The 19,781-nt window shown below is 36.7% G+C and overlaps 1 protein-coding gene and 1 long non-coding RNA gene across 5 annotated transcripts in view; both read left to right on the top strand.

The window, feature by feature from the left end:
- The window catches only part of LOC139969072 (probable vesicular acetylcholine transporter-B), a 190,982-nt gene that overhangs the window by 160,270 nt on the left and 10,931 nt on the right, over nt 1-19,781 (top strand). For all 4 annotated transcript variants that reach the window (XM_071973829.1, XM_071973831.1, XM_071973828.1 and 1 more), the window contains 5 exons: nt 4,078-4,258; nt 4,992-5,163; nt 6,482-6,678; nt 9,358-9,458; nt 19,548-19,682. In XM_071973829.1, the coding sequence (XP_071829930.1) occupies nt 4,078-4,258; nt 4,992-5,163; nt 6,482-6,678; nt 9,358-9,458; nt 19,548-19,682 (786 nt within the window). The remainder of the gene's footprint in view (nt 1-4,077; nt 4,259-4,991; nt 5,164-6,481; nt 6,679-9,357; nt 9,459-19,547; nt 19,683-19,781) is intronic.
- On the top strand, nt 14,252-18,103 carry LOC139969073 (uncharacterized). Its single transcript, XR_011793645.1, has 3 exons — nt 14,252-14,406; nt 15,210-15,424; nt 17,342-18,103. It is a non-coding gene; the product is annotated as an uncharacterized lncRNA (long non-coding RNA).

Here is a 19,781-nt window from a genome sequence, read left to right as displayed (position 1 = left end):
CAAATAGGTCAAGCAGTTTCGGTCGGGGGCCTGCGTTCATTCGTACGCGTTCAATGTTATCACCTAACGATATAAGGATGATGATTAGGGGTGGGTCTTCTTGAATTTGACAGGCATGAGCTTTTTCCGCGAATTCGCGGAATATCCGTGATTTCTTTTCTACCTCGGAACAAATACTATTATCCTAACACACTGTAACATACGCAAACTGGAGCCTATACCGCAATTTTTGCAAAGTTCCGTGATTTTTTTGTACCCAAGGCTCATCACTGATTTGTCTAAAGCGATGAACATCGTACTAAGCGAATTATCATTGTCACGTATATATAGTCTTTCAAATTATTTTGAATAAGTATTGTAGACACACAGCTAATTATACTGTACTTCATGTCAATACGTCAATTAAATTTGTCACATTTTATTTCGAGACAACTCTGAAGGTGGCTGGGAAGGAAACCGGACTTTTTTTCCCCCAGGACTCCATTTGTATCCAATTAAAATGTTTCTAGTCAAAAATTATTTTGCTCCTATAAAATTGATATATTTGGAACCAATAATCATACTTATATAAGTTTTACATTATATCGAGGAGAGAAGATTAACTTTCATCTCTCTCGGTTTTTTTTTTTTTCATATCAAGTGATCGTATGCTATTAATGCGATAAAAAGTATGACACATGAGGTTCAATGTACTGCATAACATTGCCTCCGGTCATGTGATATTTCAAAGACGAAAATATGGTTTAACTCATAAAGTTTCCAAAAATTAAACGAGTAATTTCATAAATTTTCTCAAGGGTTGATATCACCATGGCAGAGACCAGATATAACAATTAACTGACCAGTCAGGTATATAACAAACACTTAACAGACCAGTCATGTGTGACAGATTGAGAAGTAACATAAACAGCTGTTTTATGGAACTTTCTAACTATACTTCGGTAAATTTGAAGACTCTGGAAAATATCCAATTTTATTGGCAGATATTAGTAATAATGAGAATTTTATAGCAAAGAATAATTAAGAGGCAATTTGCAGCTCGCCATATGGAAACAATTTTAGTTTTTTTCATTTAATGTGTTGTCTTTTTGATCGCCTGATACAGGCAACCACTTGATATAACTTCCGATAACAGTTCGAGCTAACTATTAGAATGAATCTCGCTGAATGTTTAGCAATATGTGTAAAGTTTCTTGTACTTCTTCTATAGTAATAATCCGTATAACAATATATATTTTCGTGGAATCAGTTCATGTGGTTAACAACAAGACATTGTCAAAAGTGTTGGAATGACGAATTATTAACCAACTTTCTGGGAAGGATCTTAAGACATCGTGTATTGTACAGACATAGCAGGTTCTAAAAGGTTTGAAGCGTCTTTGGTAAACCCATCGGTTATACTAAGGCCTATAAATATCAACCATAATGAAGATGTTCCTCTAAAGTAGTTTCCAACCACGGCTGAAATCTCTTCCAAAGACCAATAGATAGGGATTTTAATTAGGGTCGTGCTACCTTATCAGGCACATGTCGATCGCCTGTCACGAGTGGCCAATGTAAGAGATAAGAGAGTTATTCTGACCGAAGTTATTTTTCCTCTCTAGAGGGATCAAATATTTAGAGACAGGATATTGTGTGGCAGATTTACATCTCCTGTGAGAAAGGAAAGAACTTTTTGCCTTTAGCGTCAGAGAATTCAGTAATTTAATTTTTTGAGTGAAATCCTTGAAATATTCAACCTATAGCACCTTGGAAATGATCGGAAATGCATACAGCAGATTAAAGGTAATCGTATGAGGGAGAATCATAAAAAAAAATGTTTAACAGGCATCGTTTTGTGTTTGGTTGCATGTTATAATGAGGCTTTTAATTAACCTTCCTAGTAGTATCCAAAATAATGATGTATATTGCTCATTGCAGATTACGCCAATTTCGAGAAATTTATCGCAAAATTAATTAGCACTGCAACAAGCAAATCAGAAACTTTAAAGAAAAGAAGATGATATTTCCTCAAATCATTTGGGACGAAAGTTGACTATATCAAGCTGATGGGCTGCTTTGTTAAAGGGCGTTAAAGGGCATTGAACATCAAAGAGTGTCGCAAGGGTCAATCAAGCTCATCTCAAAATTTGGCTGGCTTTAAATTTAAAGGTCTTGTGGACTCCATGGAGTGGCATCCTGTCCCCCTCTAAGAGCCTTGATTTAGGTTGACTTCCCAGAGCATGACATGGGGTATTTTTATAATCTAGTGATGAAACACACTGATAGCTAATGTCACTATTTTAGTCCACGAATAAATTGGACCAAACTCAGTTGTAAACACAATAGCAAAGCCAAAAATAAAACTAACCAAAAATCACGCACGAAGCAGTTAGAAATGTAAACAAAATATCAAAAGCTAAGTGGATTAGAAAATCATTATAACGAAAGTGAACATCACTTTGTTGCATTGCTGCATTTCTGGAGAAATAATGAATATTTTGCAGTATTTATAACGAAATTCACACTTGCGATGTTTACATTTTTCCCCTTTAGATTGTTTTACTCAACGGAAATTGGCAAATATTTGCTACCAGATTCATTTTCATATGTTTATAGGACCTTATTTATTATATAGAATATTACTTCATTCAATTGTACCATAACCACTCAAATGAAATATTGAACACTTCCGTTTAAAACTATCATTAGTTAAGAATAATGTCACAAGCAAATTTAGACCCAAGACTTTTTAGTTTCATTAATATCTTCTGTGGACTGTGGTAATTGTTCTGGATGCCAATAAAAAATTGTCGATCTCACCATAAATACAATGTATTATGCTGGAGAGTTTAAAGAAAACTATTTACTTTATAACATTGTTACTAGTACCATGCACTACACTATCTTCCATTTTTCTTTGTTCCGATGTTGTTTTATAATATGCGAATGTTTTTTTTAAAGGATTCGTCACATGGTGATCATTGCGCAATGCGGAATTGGTCAAACATAATATTGACCCTTTAATTGTAACTCCAAGATTAATACATATGACAGCCCTTTTCTCGTGACCTTTTTACTTCTAAATTTCTGATGGATTGCCCACCTCGTACCTCTTCGTCTCTTCGTTAATTTGTCTTAAGTCCTTCGCAACTCTCTGAGAAAAAAACATGTAACAAAAAGGAGGCAAAAAAAGAGAAAAAGAAAAATAGAAGCGTACCAACCCTTAACAGAGACTCAACCCTCCTTATGAATAAGAAGGAACCAAGACTAGTGTTCATTCTAGCGAAACTGATGAAGTAACCTTCTCTCGACTTGCATTCTTTTCACGATCCAATATCTTCTGCCGCCACATCACCTTAGCGTAACTTTACCTGTCTCTTGCGGGTATCAGCTCAGCTCCCTAACGGGCTATAAAACATCTTCAAGACTTAGCATCCAATATTGGAAGTTATCGATCGCTAGAGTCGGATTTCGAACGGAAGTTTCGGAGCAAAACTTAAATTTCCAAGCCATCTAATTTAGACGGTCTAAGGGTGCATGCATATATATATATATATATATATATATATATATATATATATATATATATATATATATATATATATATATATATATATATATATATATATATATATATATATATATATATATATATATATATATATATACAGTAAAGAGGGCGTAAAAGGAGAAATACCTGTTGATCAATATCACTGCCTCGTGGCTATCAATAATAACTTGCGTTTTATACGGTCGAATTGATATACATAGCCCACGGGTTCCAAGTTATCAAGTACTCAAATCGTGACATTAAATGAGGAAAGTGATCAAATTCTTCTTCCCATACCTGTGAGGAAAGATTAATAATTTTGTTTCCTTCACATTGGTTTATATAAATATTCGTTAACAAAATTCGAGATGATGTGGCGAGAGGACGATCAGCAGAGCAATCCTTTAAAACAGCAGTTCTTTCCACAGATATACCGTACTTTCCCAGTACGTAATTATTCAATAACACTGGGTCCCCCTTGTGAATTTCTATGAACGAAAATTATGTTAATATTTTCCTTTTTTTTTTCTTTTTTTTTTTTGTAGAAAAGCTTTGCCAGTTGACAGAGCTAGACACAACAAACCTGGTCAACCTATGTGTATGGAGCAATATTACAGACTGTTCTCATCCTATCGTGTACCTGGATTAGTAAAGGATGAATTAGTTTCACCAACGAGTAGTGTGATGCCAGAACCTGAACACATTATAGTAGTTTGCAATAACCAGGTAAATATTCTGATACCGATAGAAAGGACATTTATCAGTTTTACAATGACCAAGTTAACATTCTGATATCGAAGAATAGAACAAATATCGATTTACAATAACCAAATAAACATTCTGATATCGATGGAGAGGACATATTACAGTTTACAGTGTACATTGTTATATAGGTTTGCGTAAACAACGTCAATACCAATTCTGAAATAATGTTCTCATTTTCAGGTTGCTTCTCAAAGGCTAAAACTTGTTATTTTTATACAATTATTTTAAGTCATATGCATCATTAATAAGTCTGAACACTTCAGACCTGCATATACATAATAATGCTTTTATTTAAATCACTCCATTTTCTATATTGGTTTATTGATATGATGTCGTTGATATTTTTTCAAAGCTTACTAATTATAACATGCGATTGTTTGTAGGTTTTCACTTCAAAGTAGTTTAACTGATAGTCTCAATATATGCACTTTCACGCACATATCTCTATGCTAAAAAAGATATATTATTTAACCCCATGTGGCAAAGTCTTCGGCTAGCATGTTTGTTTTGTCCTAAATCACAACTCATATTGACAATCAGATCAACTGAAAATGATTCCACAATCTGAATCAAGAAACAACAAACCATATGACACCTATAGTCTTAAATCAGGTCACAGACATCAATTTTAATAAAATCATTATTTTCTTTCCTTCTAATTCTTTTTACTCATTTTTTTCCTTTTCGTTGCCAGTTTTTCGTACTCGACGTCATCATCAACTTTAAGCGATTAAGTGACCAAGATCTTGTCAGTCAATTGAAACGCATCGTTGATTCCTCAACCGAAGAAACAGATCCGTCTATAGGATTTTTGACAGCGATGTCGAGAACTGATTGGGCGAGGGCCAGAATGAAACTTATGGAGAGTATGTATTATAATGTATACGTAAGAAAGGCTATAATCTCACGATATAACTCTATATAGGCCTAAATCCAATCAGCTGAAGTATAGAGTTATGTCAGGGTGAGACCCTTTCCGCTACAAAAATTTAAAAACGTTACAGTTGCACAGTTCTCTCAGATTTGCAACATAACTTAATACATAATATTTATGTTTAGTATTTAGGCTAATAACGTTAAGAGATGAGCCAGTCGCTGGTTTTGGTTTCTTTCTTTCTTTATTAATTAATTAATTAATTACTTAATTTATTCATTTAATTTTTGGCGTCTTTGTTCCATATTTTTTAAGCGCATCAACAGCTTTTTTCTTTTCTAATCCTCTCTTTTATCGCTGTCGCTTGTATTTCCTCCTAGGTTTTTTCTTCTTCTTCTCCTCTTTCTTCTTGGAAAAGCCATTCTTTCCTCTTAGTTTAACATAGTAACATGAATTACAGTCAATGAAAGCTAATCATGGGTTTGGATAGCTGAGAGGCGTTGCTAATTAAAGGTTAGAGTTGAATTTGTGTCACAAAGAAATCTAGTTTCAGTAAAGAAAAGACAATCTCCTCTAGAGAAAAAAACAATTACAACTGTTTATTTCTTTTGCAAGACGTCCGTTCTTAGTATTTGAAAATTAAGATTAGATTAAATTAATTAAGCATCATGAAAGGTTAGGGTGTCACGCTATGTCATTTTAAGTCATTTACCATTTACAACGGTATTACAACGGTTGTAGAGGTTAGTTTTGACCAATTCCATGATCAAGCTCGGATCAAAGTATGGGTCAGACGGGTGATTCCAACATCCCCCCCCCCCGCCCCTCCTCTTATGAAATGTTACCTCCAAATATAACTTTGCTAATTATAAGGTACATCGTTGGCAGATTGAGCATACTTTTGCGAGTGTGCTACTATTACTTTATAACGGTGTTTTTCCTTTGCACTGCTTCATCGGTAGTAACTATCCTTATCTTCCGATATTTGTCCCTCGGATACTCTATTTCGCTTATAAGGTAACGTGTTTTGGCAAAACAATGGTCTAATGACTTTTGATGGTTCGATTTCTGACGTTTTATCAGAATACAAATTTTGATATTAGAACGTTGTTTTTTTTTTTTTTTTTTGATTATATAGATTCAACTAATAGAGACTCCCTCGACATGATTTTATTTTGTCTATTTTTTGTGTGCGGATTATATAGATTCAACTAATAGAGACTCCCTCGACATATTTTGTTTTTTGTGTGGATTATTCAGATTCAACTAATAGAGACTCTCTCGACATGATTTTTTTGTGGATTATATAGATTCAACTAATAGAGACTCCCTCGACATGATTGAACGATGTATCTTTGTCCTCTGTCTGGATGCACCCATGGACCACCCTCCGGCAGAGGTAGGGAAACCTATGGACGCTGACGATGAACCATTGGCGCTACAGATGCTTCACGGGGGTGGAGTAGGCATGAATGCAGGGAACAGGTGGTTCGATAAAACCATGCAGGTTAGATTTCTTTGTAATTGGAGGGGGGGGGGGAGGTGGTGAATCATTGTCTTTTCTGAAATGTTCTGTTTCCTAAATTCTTCATATTTTCATTTGACATGTATACATTTGCTCCATACCGTAAAAAATTAATAGAAAGAAATATATATATATATATATATATATATATATATATATATATATATATATATGTATACTATATAACTCCTTCTGTTACTCTCGCCATGGAAAGAAAGTAAAATACCATTTTTTTGCCATAATAATTTCATCCATGCTTGCTTATGTGTAAAACATTCTGAAGAATCAGGCTTATATACTTACAAACACCATCATGATATATTCATCTATTGCTAACAATATGACATTCTGACCTTTCATTTCGCAGCTTACGTCATTCAAAGACTATTCTTGTCTTTTCGTATAATGTTTACATAATAATAAATATTTCAATCCAACGATATTTCATTAAAAATAGAAATGATTCGGTTAGCTTAGACCAGTACAAACACAATAAGAAGGTCACGCGTGACGGACTGAACGTAACTGAAGGTAAAAAGTGAAAGCAGAGAGGTAACAGAATATAGTGTCGCCAAGGTTTACGGTTTTGTTTTGAAGTGAAAAAAAAGCTTTTCCATGGATACTTTGAAAATTGAAATATATAGATAGATAGCACGATAGAGGGAACGACAGAGAGAACGATAGATAGAGAGACAGATAGATATATGATAGACAGACAGACAGACAGATAGACAGATGGACAGACAGACATGCAGACAGACAGATAGACAGACAGACATATAGCTAAATAGATAGAGAGATATATAGATAGACAGATAGACAGATAGACAGTTAGACAGATAGACAGACAGATATACAGACATATATACAGACAGACAGATAGACAGATAGACAGATATACATATACACAAACAGACAGATATATATATAGATAGACAGCTATACAGATGCACATACAGCCAGGTAAACAGATAGATAGACAGACAGACAGATAGATAGACAGATAGACAGATACAAAGACAGATAGATAGACAGACAGACATACAGACAGATATACCGACATGCAGACAGACAGTATACAGGTGCGTATCCGGGGGGGGCGTTGGGGGCGCGCGCCCCCCGGGAAGAAAAAGAGAAGAGAAAAAAAAGAGAAGAAAAAAGGAAAAAAAGAGGGGAAAAAAGAGGAGGAGGAGAGGAAGGAAGGGAAAAGAAAAAGAAGAAAGAGAGAAAAAGGAGAAAAAGAGCGAGTAAAAGCAAAACGCGAAGACACCGGGAAGAGAAAGAGGAACAGTGACATCATTACAGCGCTGAAGGGTAGCCAGTGACGGATCAATGATTTCGTAAAAGTGTGACTCACCCTACCCCTTACACCGACAACTCCATTTTTTGACGTTTCCATTTCCCTCTCTCACTAATGATCTATATATATACTATATATGGTCTATCATAACGCGTGTGTAGAATTGTGCTATGAAACCAACTGTGGCTGGTCTCGAAATCGACCGTGTCGTCGGGGAACATGACGCATTTTGGGATGGGGGCGACCGCCCGCCACCCCCCATTTCAGCATTTTTTTAAATGATATCGCAAAGTAATTTCAAAATAGAAAGTGCTTAGAGGCAACTTACAAGGCCTGGGAAGTGTCATTTCCAGCGATCTGGGAGGCATTTTCGGCCAAAATTTTCTTGTACGCTTCGCGCCAACCTATATGATGGCGCTACGCTTAGATAATTTGCCTACAGTCTTCGCCCCTCCCTTGGCAAATTCCTCGCTACGCGCCTGTTCGAATTTGTAACGCAAACAGCAGATATCACATCATATCAGTGAGCATGAAAATGCCGTTCCAGGATGGAAAGCCTCAAAACTGTCCGACTTGCCTGAAAAAATAACCAAAAATTTTCGCGCTTCGCGCGCGTTCAACGTGTTCATGTCAATATCATATACGCAAGCATCGGTTATTACATCGCATGCCATCATGTACCGTACGGTCCGTTCAAATTGCGCAGTATACCGCGGGATGCTAATGTAAACAACGACATGTCTCATGTAGATGTAGAAAAAGCATGGAGGTCCAATTATGTCAAAACTCTCTTTTACATTAGTAATGGCGAATTAGGGCCTGCACCCCCGCCGCGCAGTGGTGGAGCGCCCATATGGTCAGGGGGGCGGATGCCCCCCCCCCCCTGACGGACTCAAATGGACTGCTGGCGCCTTTTTCAGCTCTTTACCACTTTTTATTTATTAGCGATTATTGACTTTTTTTATTTCGCTCTCATCTACTTATTGACATTTGTCACATTTTGTTGGTGTAATTTGGCGATGGCACCTTATTCTTCGTTTATCTGCAAATTAGCCAGGCCAGGAAAGGGTCATTTCCGGCGATCTAGGGAGTATATTTACTCAAAAATTTTCTGTACGCTACGCGCCAACCAGCTCCGCTTAGATAGTAATTCGCGCCCCCCGGGTTAGAAAATCCTGGATACGCGCCTGGTATAATACATGCTATATCAATCAATCACTTGTTTTTGTACTCGTTCCAGTAATCGAACACTCTAGTTCTTTTGTATCCATACATGATAAACTTTATTTATCCTTATGATAAATGATTCACTAATTTCATATATGTTTTGACGTCAACATTTGTTTTTGCTTCCTGTATAGTTTATTATTGGCACAGACGGTACATGTGGTCTAAATTATGAGCACTCACCCTCGGAAGGAGTAGCTGTCGTGCAACTGGTAGAACATTTACTTAGATACATGTAAGTATTTTTATTTGAATATATATACTTAAGTAGCCGTTTATGTAAGAATCATCATGTAATATATTTACAACAGTTCAAAATGCATAATTTTTATTTTAATTAAATGATTTATTTAGGAAAACTTTTTAGTATTGATATGTCACAGTGAGGAAAGAAAGAAGAGCCGACATCATCAGCAGTTCAGCCTTAAAGGAGCATTTCAGGGATTTAGTATATTTTTAAAGTGTATATCTTGAAAATCGATACAGATAATATGCACACACTATTGAAATTCATTGGGGGGGGGGGGTGGGGCTATAACATATCATAACCAAACATCTGCATACATTAAACAGCCAATATACATACATATCCTAAGAATTCACTTTTCAATACAATTATCTTTACAGAGATTTACTTTTTCAATCAGTAAATTGATTACTTTCCTGAGAGTATAATCTTGCAAATTCAGCGTTTAAAAACGGAAGAAACAGCAAACAGTGCATGGGTATATGGCGTCAAGATTTGATAAGAAAGAAGAAGTTCAGTCCTCAGAGGACATTTTTGTGGACGCTCTTGAAGGGCGGTTAACGTCATCGGTTATATTTGAGAGTAAATATTTTATGTGAAGTAATTAAATTATGTCAACACCCAATAAACATACACGCAGGTACTTTATAGTGTGTTGCATTGTACCCAGCAACACATACGGTACTCAACTAATTAAAACAATGAATAATTACCATTGTTCCAACGCGCAATGACAAAACAGCATACTGTACACAAGTTAATGCATCTCGTATACATACAACGCTGCATTTTATAATGATGTTTTATATAAATTTAGCATCCACATGTAAATCCAATTTGGATAAAAATGAAACATTCGTAAAGCAAATACCGAACATTTTGTTCAACTTACGTAATTAAATAGACTATCGAATAAGATTTGTTTTTTGTCAGATAAACTGTATGCAGATATTCTTGGAAAGAATTAACAAAATAATGAGAAAATAAAGTTTAAATTAACAGGATGGTTTAATTTGATTCAGAAATATTATAATAAAAGAAAGTTAATCTATCTGTCAAATCTTTTGTCTCGATTAGATAGTTTAATTTGATCTTGTCATATATATTCTATCCCTTATGTGCTCTAGATTTACCTAATTTAATATCACACAGTCTCCACTTGTCAAATCCTGTCTAGATTAGGCAGCCTAATCTAATTTAATTTGATCTTGACAGATTTAGTCTACCCTGATATACTCTAGAATTACCTATTATAATATCACACAGTCTCCACTTGTCTGAACGTGTCTAGATTAGACAGTCTAATCTAAATTAATCATGTCTCGTCTAATCTAATCTAGCCTTATCTAATTTACAGTTACCTAATCTCGTATGGTCTCGTCTAATCTTTTAAGATCAGACAGCGTGGACTAACGTCATCTTACAGAATCTAGGTTAACCTAATCTGGCCTTACTTAATCTAAAAATAATCTTCTATAGTCTTGTGTAATCTTGTCTGTAGATTATTTTGGGTAATCTAATTCTGCTTCATCTAAACTTATCTGGTTAAGATTAGACAATGTGAACTAAATCTAACCTATAGGATAATCTAATTTGGTCTGGATTCACTTTAATTAATTTATTGTTGCTTTGCGGAATCTTCTCTTGACCGGTATGGTCTCTGATACGTTGGTTAAAGTTGTGCTGTACATCTGGTATAGAACTAAGAAATAGTCTCTGGCTAAGGGGGAAAGATATGTCAATATCCCTTTACCTTCCCTAACCGCCCCCATCCCTTCCCTACCCCGTGTTTCTCTATTTGTTATTGATACGCTTACACTAAACACCGTAAGGGTTTTGGCTCAGGAAGAAAAGACCTTGTTATATATATGATCTCCCCAGTCAGTCCCCGAAAGAAAGGCACATGTCTAATCTATTTCGGATACTAGCTGAAATTTATTTCGGTGACTAGCTGAAATTGATTTCGGTGCTCCAATCATTCGAGCAACTACACCCAACCCCCTCCCCCCCCCCCGACTCGCTTGTTCGGATACTAGCTAACGTTTATTTCGGTGCTCCAATCATACGACGAACTAATACCCACCTCCACCCCCCCCCCCCCCTTAACCTGCTTGTTCGGATACTAGCAAACGTTTATTTCGGTGCTCCAATCATACGACAAGCCAATACCTACCTACCCCCCCCCCCTTAACCTGCTTGTTCGGATACTAGCTAACGTTTTTTTCGGTGCTCCAATCATACGACAAGCCAATAACCACCCCTCCCCCCCCCCCCCCCCTGTCATGAGTCGCTTGTATAAATATTCTATCCAGCGACTCATAAAATATAGTACGATTCAGTGAAGATTGTAAAATCAAACTGATTTAGACTAACATCAAAGATACTATAGGTATTTTTCAAGGCAAAACCTTCTCTGGGCTCAGACGACAAAATATAGAAAATAGTAAAGAATTTGGTCTCATTTTGATTTTAAGAGAGTCATATTACCTTGTTACCAAGGAATCCACAGAGCAACAAATAAATTTCATTACCTCAAAATTGATTGAGATTCTCAGTATCAATTTATCATGATACATACCACACCACCAGTAACCATATACGTCTATTGCCATCATAAGATATTTGAACCAAATATTAGTAGTGAATTTACTCTCCTCAAAATGATGTTCCATTTATTCCAAAAAGTATAAAATGTTATATAAATTCCTACCTAAGAAAAACCGAATCGTGAGACGGGGGAGGGGGGGCGGGGGGGGAGAGGGGTTGGTTCTTGTAAACTATAGACACCGTTGAAATTTATAGTTGACATATAGGTTACCCTTAATTTAAAACGACAAAAATTCAATTTGTCTGACGTGGAATGAGAAAAATCATCAAATTTCACCTTTTCTCGAGCTTAAGTTCCTCTCCGTAGAAATGTGACCATAAAACTTCGTTGTAATTAATTGAAAACGACAGTACGGTGATAAGGTTGTAGCACGCAAAATCAGCCTTGAGCGAAAATATTAGATTAAGAACCATAGCCATTAGAAACAGGCGACATTCTCAATGAATCATTATTTTGTTGGACGGATATTATTTCATACACGAAGTTTCGATTTTTTTTTTTGTCGTTTGTGGTCTTTTTTTTCTCTTCTCAAGTTGTAGAGAGCCACAAATTTGATTTATATCTATTCCAGTTTGCATGAGTGTCTCGGAGTAATTGTGTACGATTTCCTGTGAAATTGCTGTATGTATGCGTAGAACGTACACAATAACGAAAAGTGATATTCACATATTTTAGCGCTAGAGAGTGCGGGGAGGAGGGGTTGGGGGAGTGTCGAACGGTAAGTACAGATGGAACAAATAACACCCCATGGATAGTTGATGATAGTTGATAGTATATATATATATATATATATATATATATATAAATGAAAATCGTAATGAGTTGGAAAATAAAGAACAGTGAAAAAACTTTCAGCCTCCACCGGGATTCGAACCACGGGCCTTCCGCTATATATATATATATATATATATATATATATATATATATATATATATATATATATATATATATATAATGACGAAATTATGAGCACAGCTTTCTAACACCTTATACCAAAGTAAAACATTATGTAAAGTTAGTGTTGACGGATCTTACTTGAAACGGTCAAACATCGTGACCCTTCATTCCCTCGGTGTCCAAACTTTTCAGGTGGGATGCGAAATTGGTACTGAACAACAAAGACAGAGAGGGGGGGGGGGGGTGAGAGAGAGAATTGCAGGAGAAGCAGTAGCTTGTATGTTTGGAAGTAAGATCATGCACAAACCACCTACTGACCCTTGATATCAGCCCATGTACACTGAAAAAATAAACTAGTCAATATTGCCACGGACTAACGTTAAATTAGTCTGTAACGTTAGTCAATGCACATGGACTAGCAAAAATCTTCGTTTCATCGCTGCTTCTTAGTTAGTTTACACTGACTAAGGAAAATATAATCGCAGCTTAGTCGGTGGCGACGGACTAAGGTATTTTAACCCATGGACTAAGAACGATACGGACACCCGATTTACGCCATAATCGTAGCTTAGTCGGTGTCGACAGACTAATGTATTTTAAGTTTAACCCAATTCGATTCACTTCAATTTGGAAACCGAGAGGCAACGGCAGCTTGCTGGGCTTGGCATAGTTTCATACGATCACTCTAAGCAACTTTCAACCGTAAATCACCCAAGAAGGTCTTTAGAAGAATGGAGGTATTAACTGCATCATCGGCCTACCTGTTATTCCTTTAATTTGAAGGTAAAATTAAAGTTAATTGTTAGACCACTGGCACTAGTACTGTATTATGGTTAGTGTAACGCTACCGTTGTCACGTTGGCGTTTCGCAATACACAAGTACAATGACAGTGAGTAGCCTATAGGCTTCTACTGGGTACTGCAGTGCATTCTCAACACTAAAGTGTGCATCCTAAACACCAATTAACAATGTGTTATGTGTGTATTGGGCTAGATTGAACAGTGGCACATAATCTTCTTATTTATTCCCAAACAAATGCTGGAACTATAAGGCTCAATAGTTTATTTGAAGTCTACACTCATTTGGTAAAGATTTCCTGTAATTTCCCATGTGAATCTAAATGGGTAGGCTTTGTGATATTGAATAAGCAAGGCTAGACCTTCAACGTACAGTCACAGTAGGCTGAACAAATTATGTTGGCTAGTCAACGGTACTGTATGTTGCGAGCAGTCAGGATGCACGCTTCAGTTCTATTTAACCTTTTCATTTATCATTTTTTAGTATTTAATTTCCGGTCACACCCAGGAAACAATTGCGACATTCCTTCACGGTCGACTTGCTTACTGTAAGAAGTATTAACCGTTTTTTCTCAGGAAAGCTTGATAGTCTGAAGTTATTATAACATGTGCTTTTAGTATACTGCCAAAAGAGTAAGTTGTTGTATTTGCATTGATATTTTATGTAGAAGTAACGGAAAATTGAGTATGTTTAGTTTGGTCTAATTGCACGTTTTTTTTTTCTGTCCAATGTAGTGCAGGGTTCACTTGCGCGAATTCAAATTATTCTGTTTATGTATATGTATATGCATCGATTCTTAGATTATGATGTTTTTTTGACATTTATTTGTAATTCAAGCATATCTGTTTAGTAGCAAAGTTTAAAGGTTAAGATTAATTAGTTTTCTCTTTTTGATCCTAGATTGAATGAAACTCATTGGCGTAAATAATAGATCAGATGATACAGTTTAACGCAGTTGCTAAAACGCTGGGTATTCTCTAGTCTTCGCCGGTCCATTATATACTTTAGTACTACTAGTAAGACTATATCAAAACGACCGAAGACAAACTTAGTGTAACAAAGTACTGATTCTCCTCTAGCCTAGGTCTAAACAGGCTTATTATGTGAGCAAGCAAAATAACAACTAAAAACGATTAGGCCTATAAATAAGTTGGCTCAGTGCATTTCTGTTTCTAAAATTTTATATTTTTAAAGATCATAAAAACAAACAAAGATTTAGCCCATGTTTTATTATCTCTGTATTCTGGGCATTTGATTCTGGTTGCAATGGTGATGACACTCTCGTTCAAATTTTCAGCTTTATACAGTCTGCTTCAAACTTTGGGATTGTTTTTTTGAGACTATAGTGGAAGCAAATCTCACATAACTTTGTGGTGACAACTTTATTTTTTTTTTTTTTTCAAATGATGAATACTTTGCTGTTTCTTTCTTCCAGCAGGAATTGAAAAGCCAAATATCTAAGTCAAGGGTGAGGTTTCCTGTGATGTACGACACCAGTGTGGAGGCAACAACAGAAGAGGAGAACTGTGTTATATATGGCTTAAAGACATGTTTTAAGATGATATATTGGTACCCTTCGCAGAACAAAAGAGTTTATCCAAGAGTCCAAAAAGCAAAGGAACAAGTACCATAGAGAAAAAAGATGGAAGAGTGAGTTTACCTATTGTACCCAACTGTTTAATGATATTTAAGATACTTTTCATAACCTGTTTTAAAAAAAAACCAGTCTAGTATATCATTTACGTGCAAGCTTCATAAGTTTGGTCAAATTTTCACTGATCTGTAGAGCGGGAGTCCAGAGGGTTTGGTTAGCTGGGAAGGTAACCAATTGCCTGGTACATCACAATGTTCACAATGCATTCCTGTATATGAAACCTGATGACTGGCAAACCGACTGTGGTGGATGTGGCTGGGAGAGCAATTTTAAAGTCACCTAATAGCTAACCTAGAGCAGCTTTCATGGTAACCACATCAAAGTAAGAACAATGTGTCAGGTATGGCCCCAAGAGCAACAAATGGCCATTGCCAGTAATTATTGGTGGTGGGGTACCCCTGATCTATAATTGACCCCTCACGGCTGACCTAGGTCAGCTCATGAGGTAACCACTTGAAACCTACTGGAAAATGTTGGTTAGGACTTCATATACAAGGGATGGGCATTGCCAGTAATTTTTATTGGTGGGGTACCCCTGCTAGTAGATCCCCAATATGCTAATCCCCTCATTGACCTAGGTGAGCTCATGATTTGACCAGTTGAAACCTACAGGAAAATGATAGGTATCACTTCATATGTAAGGATGGGCATTTCCAGTATTTTATATTGGTGGGCCACCACTGCCAGAGTCCGCCCATCCCTTACATATAGATTCCTGTCAATAATTTTCCAGTAGTTTTCAACTGGTTAAATCATGAGCTGACCTAGATCAATGAGGGGGGGGGGGGCTTTTTGGGGGTCTACTGGCAGGGGTACCCCACTAATATAAATTACTGGAAATGCCCATCCCTTACATATATATAGAGTCCTGCCAATCATTTTACAGTAGTTTTCAACTGGTTACCTCATGAGCTAATCTAGGTCAATGGGGGATGGGCATTTTGGGGGTCTACTGACAGGGTTACCCCACCAATGTAAATGACTGGAAATGCCCATCCCTTACATATGAAGTGATACCTATCATTTTCCAGTAATTTTTCAACTGGTTATCTCATGAGCTGACCTAAGTCAATGAGGGAATGGACATTTTGGGGGTCTACTGGCAGGGGTACCCCCCCCCCAATATAAATTACTGGAAATTCCCATCCCTTACATATGAAGTGATACCATTTTCCAGTAGTTTTCAACTGGTTACATCATGAGCTCATCTAGGTCAATGGGGGATGGGCATTTTGGGGGTCTACTGGCAGGGGTACCCCACCAATAAAAATTACTGGCAATGCCCATCAGTTGTATCTGAAGCCCTAACCAACATTTTCCAGCAGGTTTCAAGTGGTTACCTCATGAGCTGACCTAGGTCAGCCTTGAGGGCTCAATTATAGATCACTGGCAGGGGTACCCCACCACCAATAATTACTGGCAATGGCCATTTGTTGCTCTTGGGGCCATACCTGACATATTGTACTTACTTTGATGTGTTACCATGAAAGCTGCTCTAGGTTAGCTATCAGGTGACTTTAAAATTGCTCTCCCAGCCACACCCACCACAGTCGGTTTGCCAGTCGTCTGGTTTCATATACAGGAATGCACTGTGAACATTGTGATGTACAAGGCAATTGGTTACCTTCCCAGCTAACCAAACCCTCTGGGATCCCGGTCTATTGGGATCATTATTAACATGATTAACATAATTATTAAGCTTTGAGAAATAACTTGGTGTTATGCTGTGCAAAGCTAATAATAATTTGGTAAAGCTGCTATTCCTGGCTTATAATTTGAGGGACCTAGATTTAAATGTATACCTCCCAATATGTTATAAAATTTTAATGTAAATGTATGTCTATGATAATGTGAGTTATCATGTGCTATATCTGTATCTGTGCTTACACGTATATCATATTTTCTGTTCACAGGTCAATAATGGTGCAGATTTTGGCTTCCTGAAGACAAGTGGGAGGCCATTTGTAGTTAAGAGAAACACTCTTTGTTCGTGAAGACTTAACTGGTGTCGATTTGGGGTACCACTTTAAAACGAAAGTCATGAGGAACCCTTGCCCAAGACTCAACTTTGCATTATTGTGCAGTGCTATACTTTTGCGATTCATGTTTGATCCATTAACTTGTCTTAACTTTGTTGGAAAAAAAATCAGATTTTCAGATTTTATTTACAGTGATTTCTTCTCTATCTGTTGAAAGTCAGCCTTTTGTAGACATCAGAAGTTTTATCAGAAATAAATACTGCCAACGTACACATTATTTGTGTTTCTTCTGCTCTCTTTTCTTTCAGTGATACTAGTCAGTGAAACTAGTCGGGTTTAATTCTTTCAGTGAATCTAGTCAGTGCAACTAGTCAGTTGATATCGACTAAGAAAGGTTAGTCGGGAGAGGCACCATCCTGACTAATGTAAAACCTGCTATAAACTAGTCGGTGGCTCATATAAATTAGTCGGTAAAGACCGACTAATGTCACCAACTAATGTAACTGACTAATAAACATTTACCGACTAAAAAATTGTTGATCGACTAAGCTGACGGACTAAGCTGACCGACTAAGAAATCCAACTGACTAAGGAATAAATTAGTCGGTATAGCAACTGACTAAGGCTATGTTAGTCGGGAGAGGCACCAGATGGACTAACGTTTTGTTAGTCGGTGAACCAATTTAAGTTTTCAGTGTAGCTTTGTTAAACATCATGCAGTGCGTCACAAATAGCAAATCTTTCCGACAACTGTAAAAGAATTTACATCGTAAAGGATCATTTGAGAAGAAAGTAACAACTGCTATTTTAGCCCAGTCTGTGATATGTGTTGTGTTTGTATATATAGCTAGTGGGAGCAAAAAGGTAAAAACTTAAATATTATAGGCAAATTTGTTGTTACTCTCAATGAAACTAATTCAAGCACATGGTTGCTTTGCACTGTACACAGTCTCGGCCTTTTTGGATAAGATCATGCGTAGCATTAATGTTCCTCTTCTAGGGGAACCGTGATACACACCCGACGATGATCACATAGTCACAGTCTCGATGCAAGGGACTGGGGTTGAGAGCTGATCAGTCGTTCGGTTGTTTGGTTTTTCGTGCCCAGGTTCTTTCTTGGGTGACTTTTCTTAAAAAGTGTCAGAAAAACATACAAGTACAGAAAACGTTTTCTGTAAAAGGCATAGGTTCCCCTGTCGACTCTTCGAAATTGGAAATTTAATCAAGAATTTTAGTACATTGGATGTGCATGAAAACCCTTTAATATGCCCCCAAGAATTGATTTAGGTTTATCGAGGTTAAAAAGTCTCTTGAGACAGTTTGTCGTATATAGGCTATGTATAGGTTTACCTTGAACCCTATAAACTAAAGTTGAGGTAAATATACTCAGATGGTTTAATTTACATAAGTACAGGAAATTGATGGAAATGTGTTTAATGATTTTTGGGATATGGGCATTTGCGGACCCACCAGGGTGTGTGTTGTTGGGGGGGGGGGGGGGGTGAAACTCCATTTCCAACCCAACGAAAGAAAATAAATGTAGCTAATAGCGCAACATTCAACATTGCGTGTAGACCTAACTTATAAATCTACTTTGTTGTCTTAATATGCCACAGATTGTGCCATATTACGTCTAAACTTGAATTGATTTTTTTCTGGGCTAGGATCCCAAGATCCTGATGGGGACAGGGGTGGGGGTCGATATATTGCTAATAAATATCGTTGCCAAATCCACCGTCGAAAAGGTCACAACAATTGAAATGGTGTTGTTGAAATATTGTGGAGGACAAAATCGTTCCAAACAGTTGCAAAATATATTATTACGTACCAGACTGTAAACTATATTTACAAAAGTGTTTTTTTTTAAGTATACCGTACTAAGTTATGTTATTAAGAGCAGATCTAACAGTAGAATTTTGGTAAATTATACTCAAACTATGTCATTTAGAAGGACAGAATATAAGATCTTGTACTTCTAACGACTCATTTTGAATAATTTAAACCCACCAAATTTTCTGAGTGGTATTCCGAAACGGACATCCCTCTCTAGTGAGGGTGGGGGCGGAGATGGGTGGGTGGTGGGGTGGAGGGTACAGCGGGACCATTTGATAACCCTGCTTTGTTTTCCTTCGCTTCACAGAGATTCAGAAACACACAAGAGGAAATTGACGAGAGCACAATCGATATGCGAGTTGCCTTACCCAAGACGATTGAGATGGAAGCTGACGTCATATACAATAGACGACATCCAGAGGGCAACACTAACGCTAGATGAGTAAGTTCAAATTTTTTTCAGAATTTTCGTGAAATTTCGAGATTATTTTCATAATTTTTCATAAAATTTTCATAGATTTTTTTTTTTTTTTTTGGTATT

The sequence above is a fragment of the Apostichopus japonicus genome, chromosome 6, assembly GCF_037975245.1.
Source record: "Apostichopus japonicus isolate 1M-3 chromosome 6, ASM3797524v1, whole genome shotgun sequence".
NCBI classification, from domain to species: domain Eukaryota; kingdom Metazoa; phylum Echinodermata; class Holothuroidea; order Aspidochirotida; family Stichopodidae; genus Apostichopus; species Apostichopus japonicus.
This window is presented reverse-complemented; position numbering and strand designations above follow the sequence as displayed.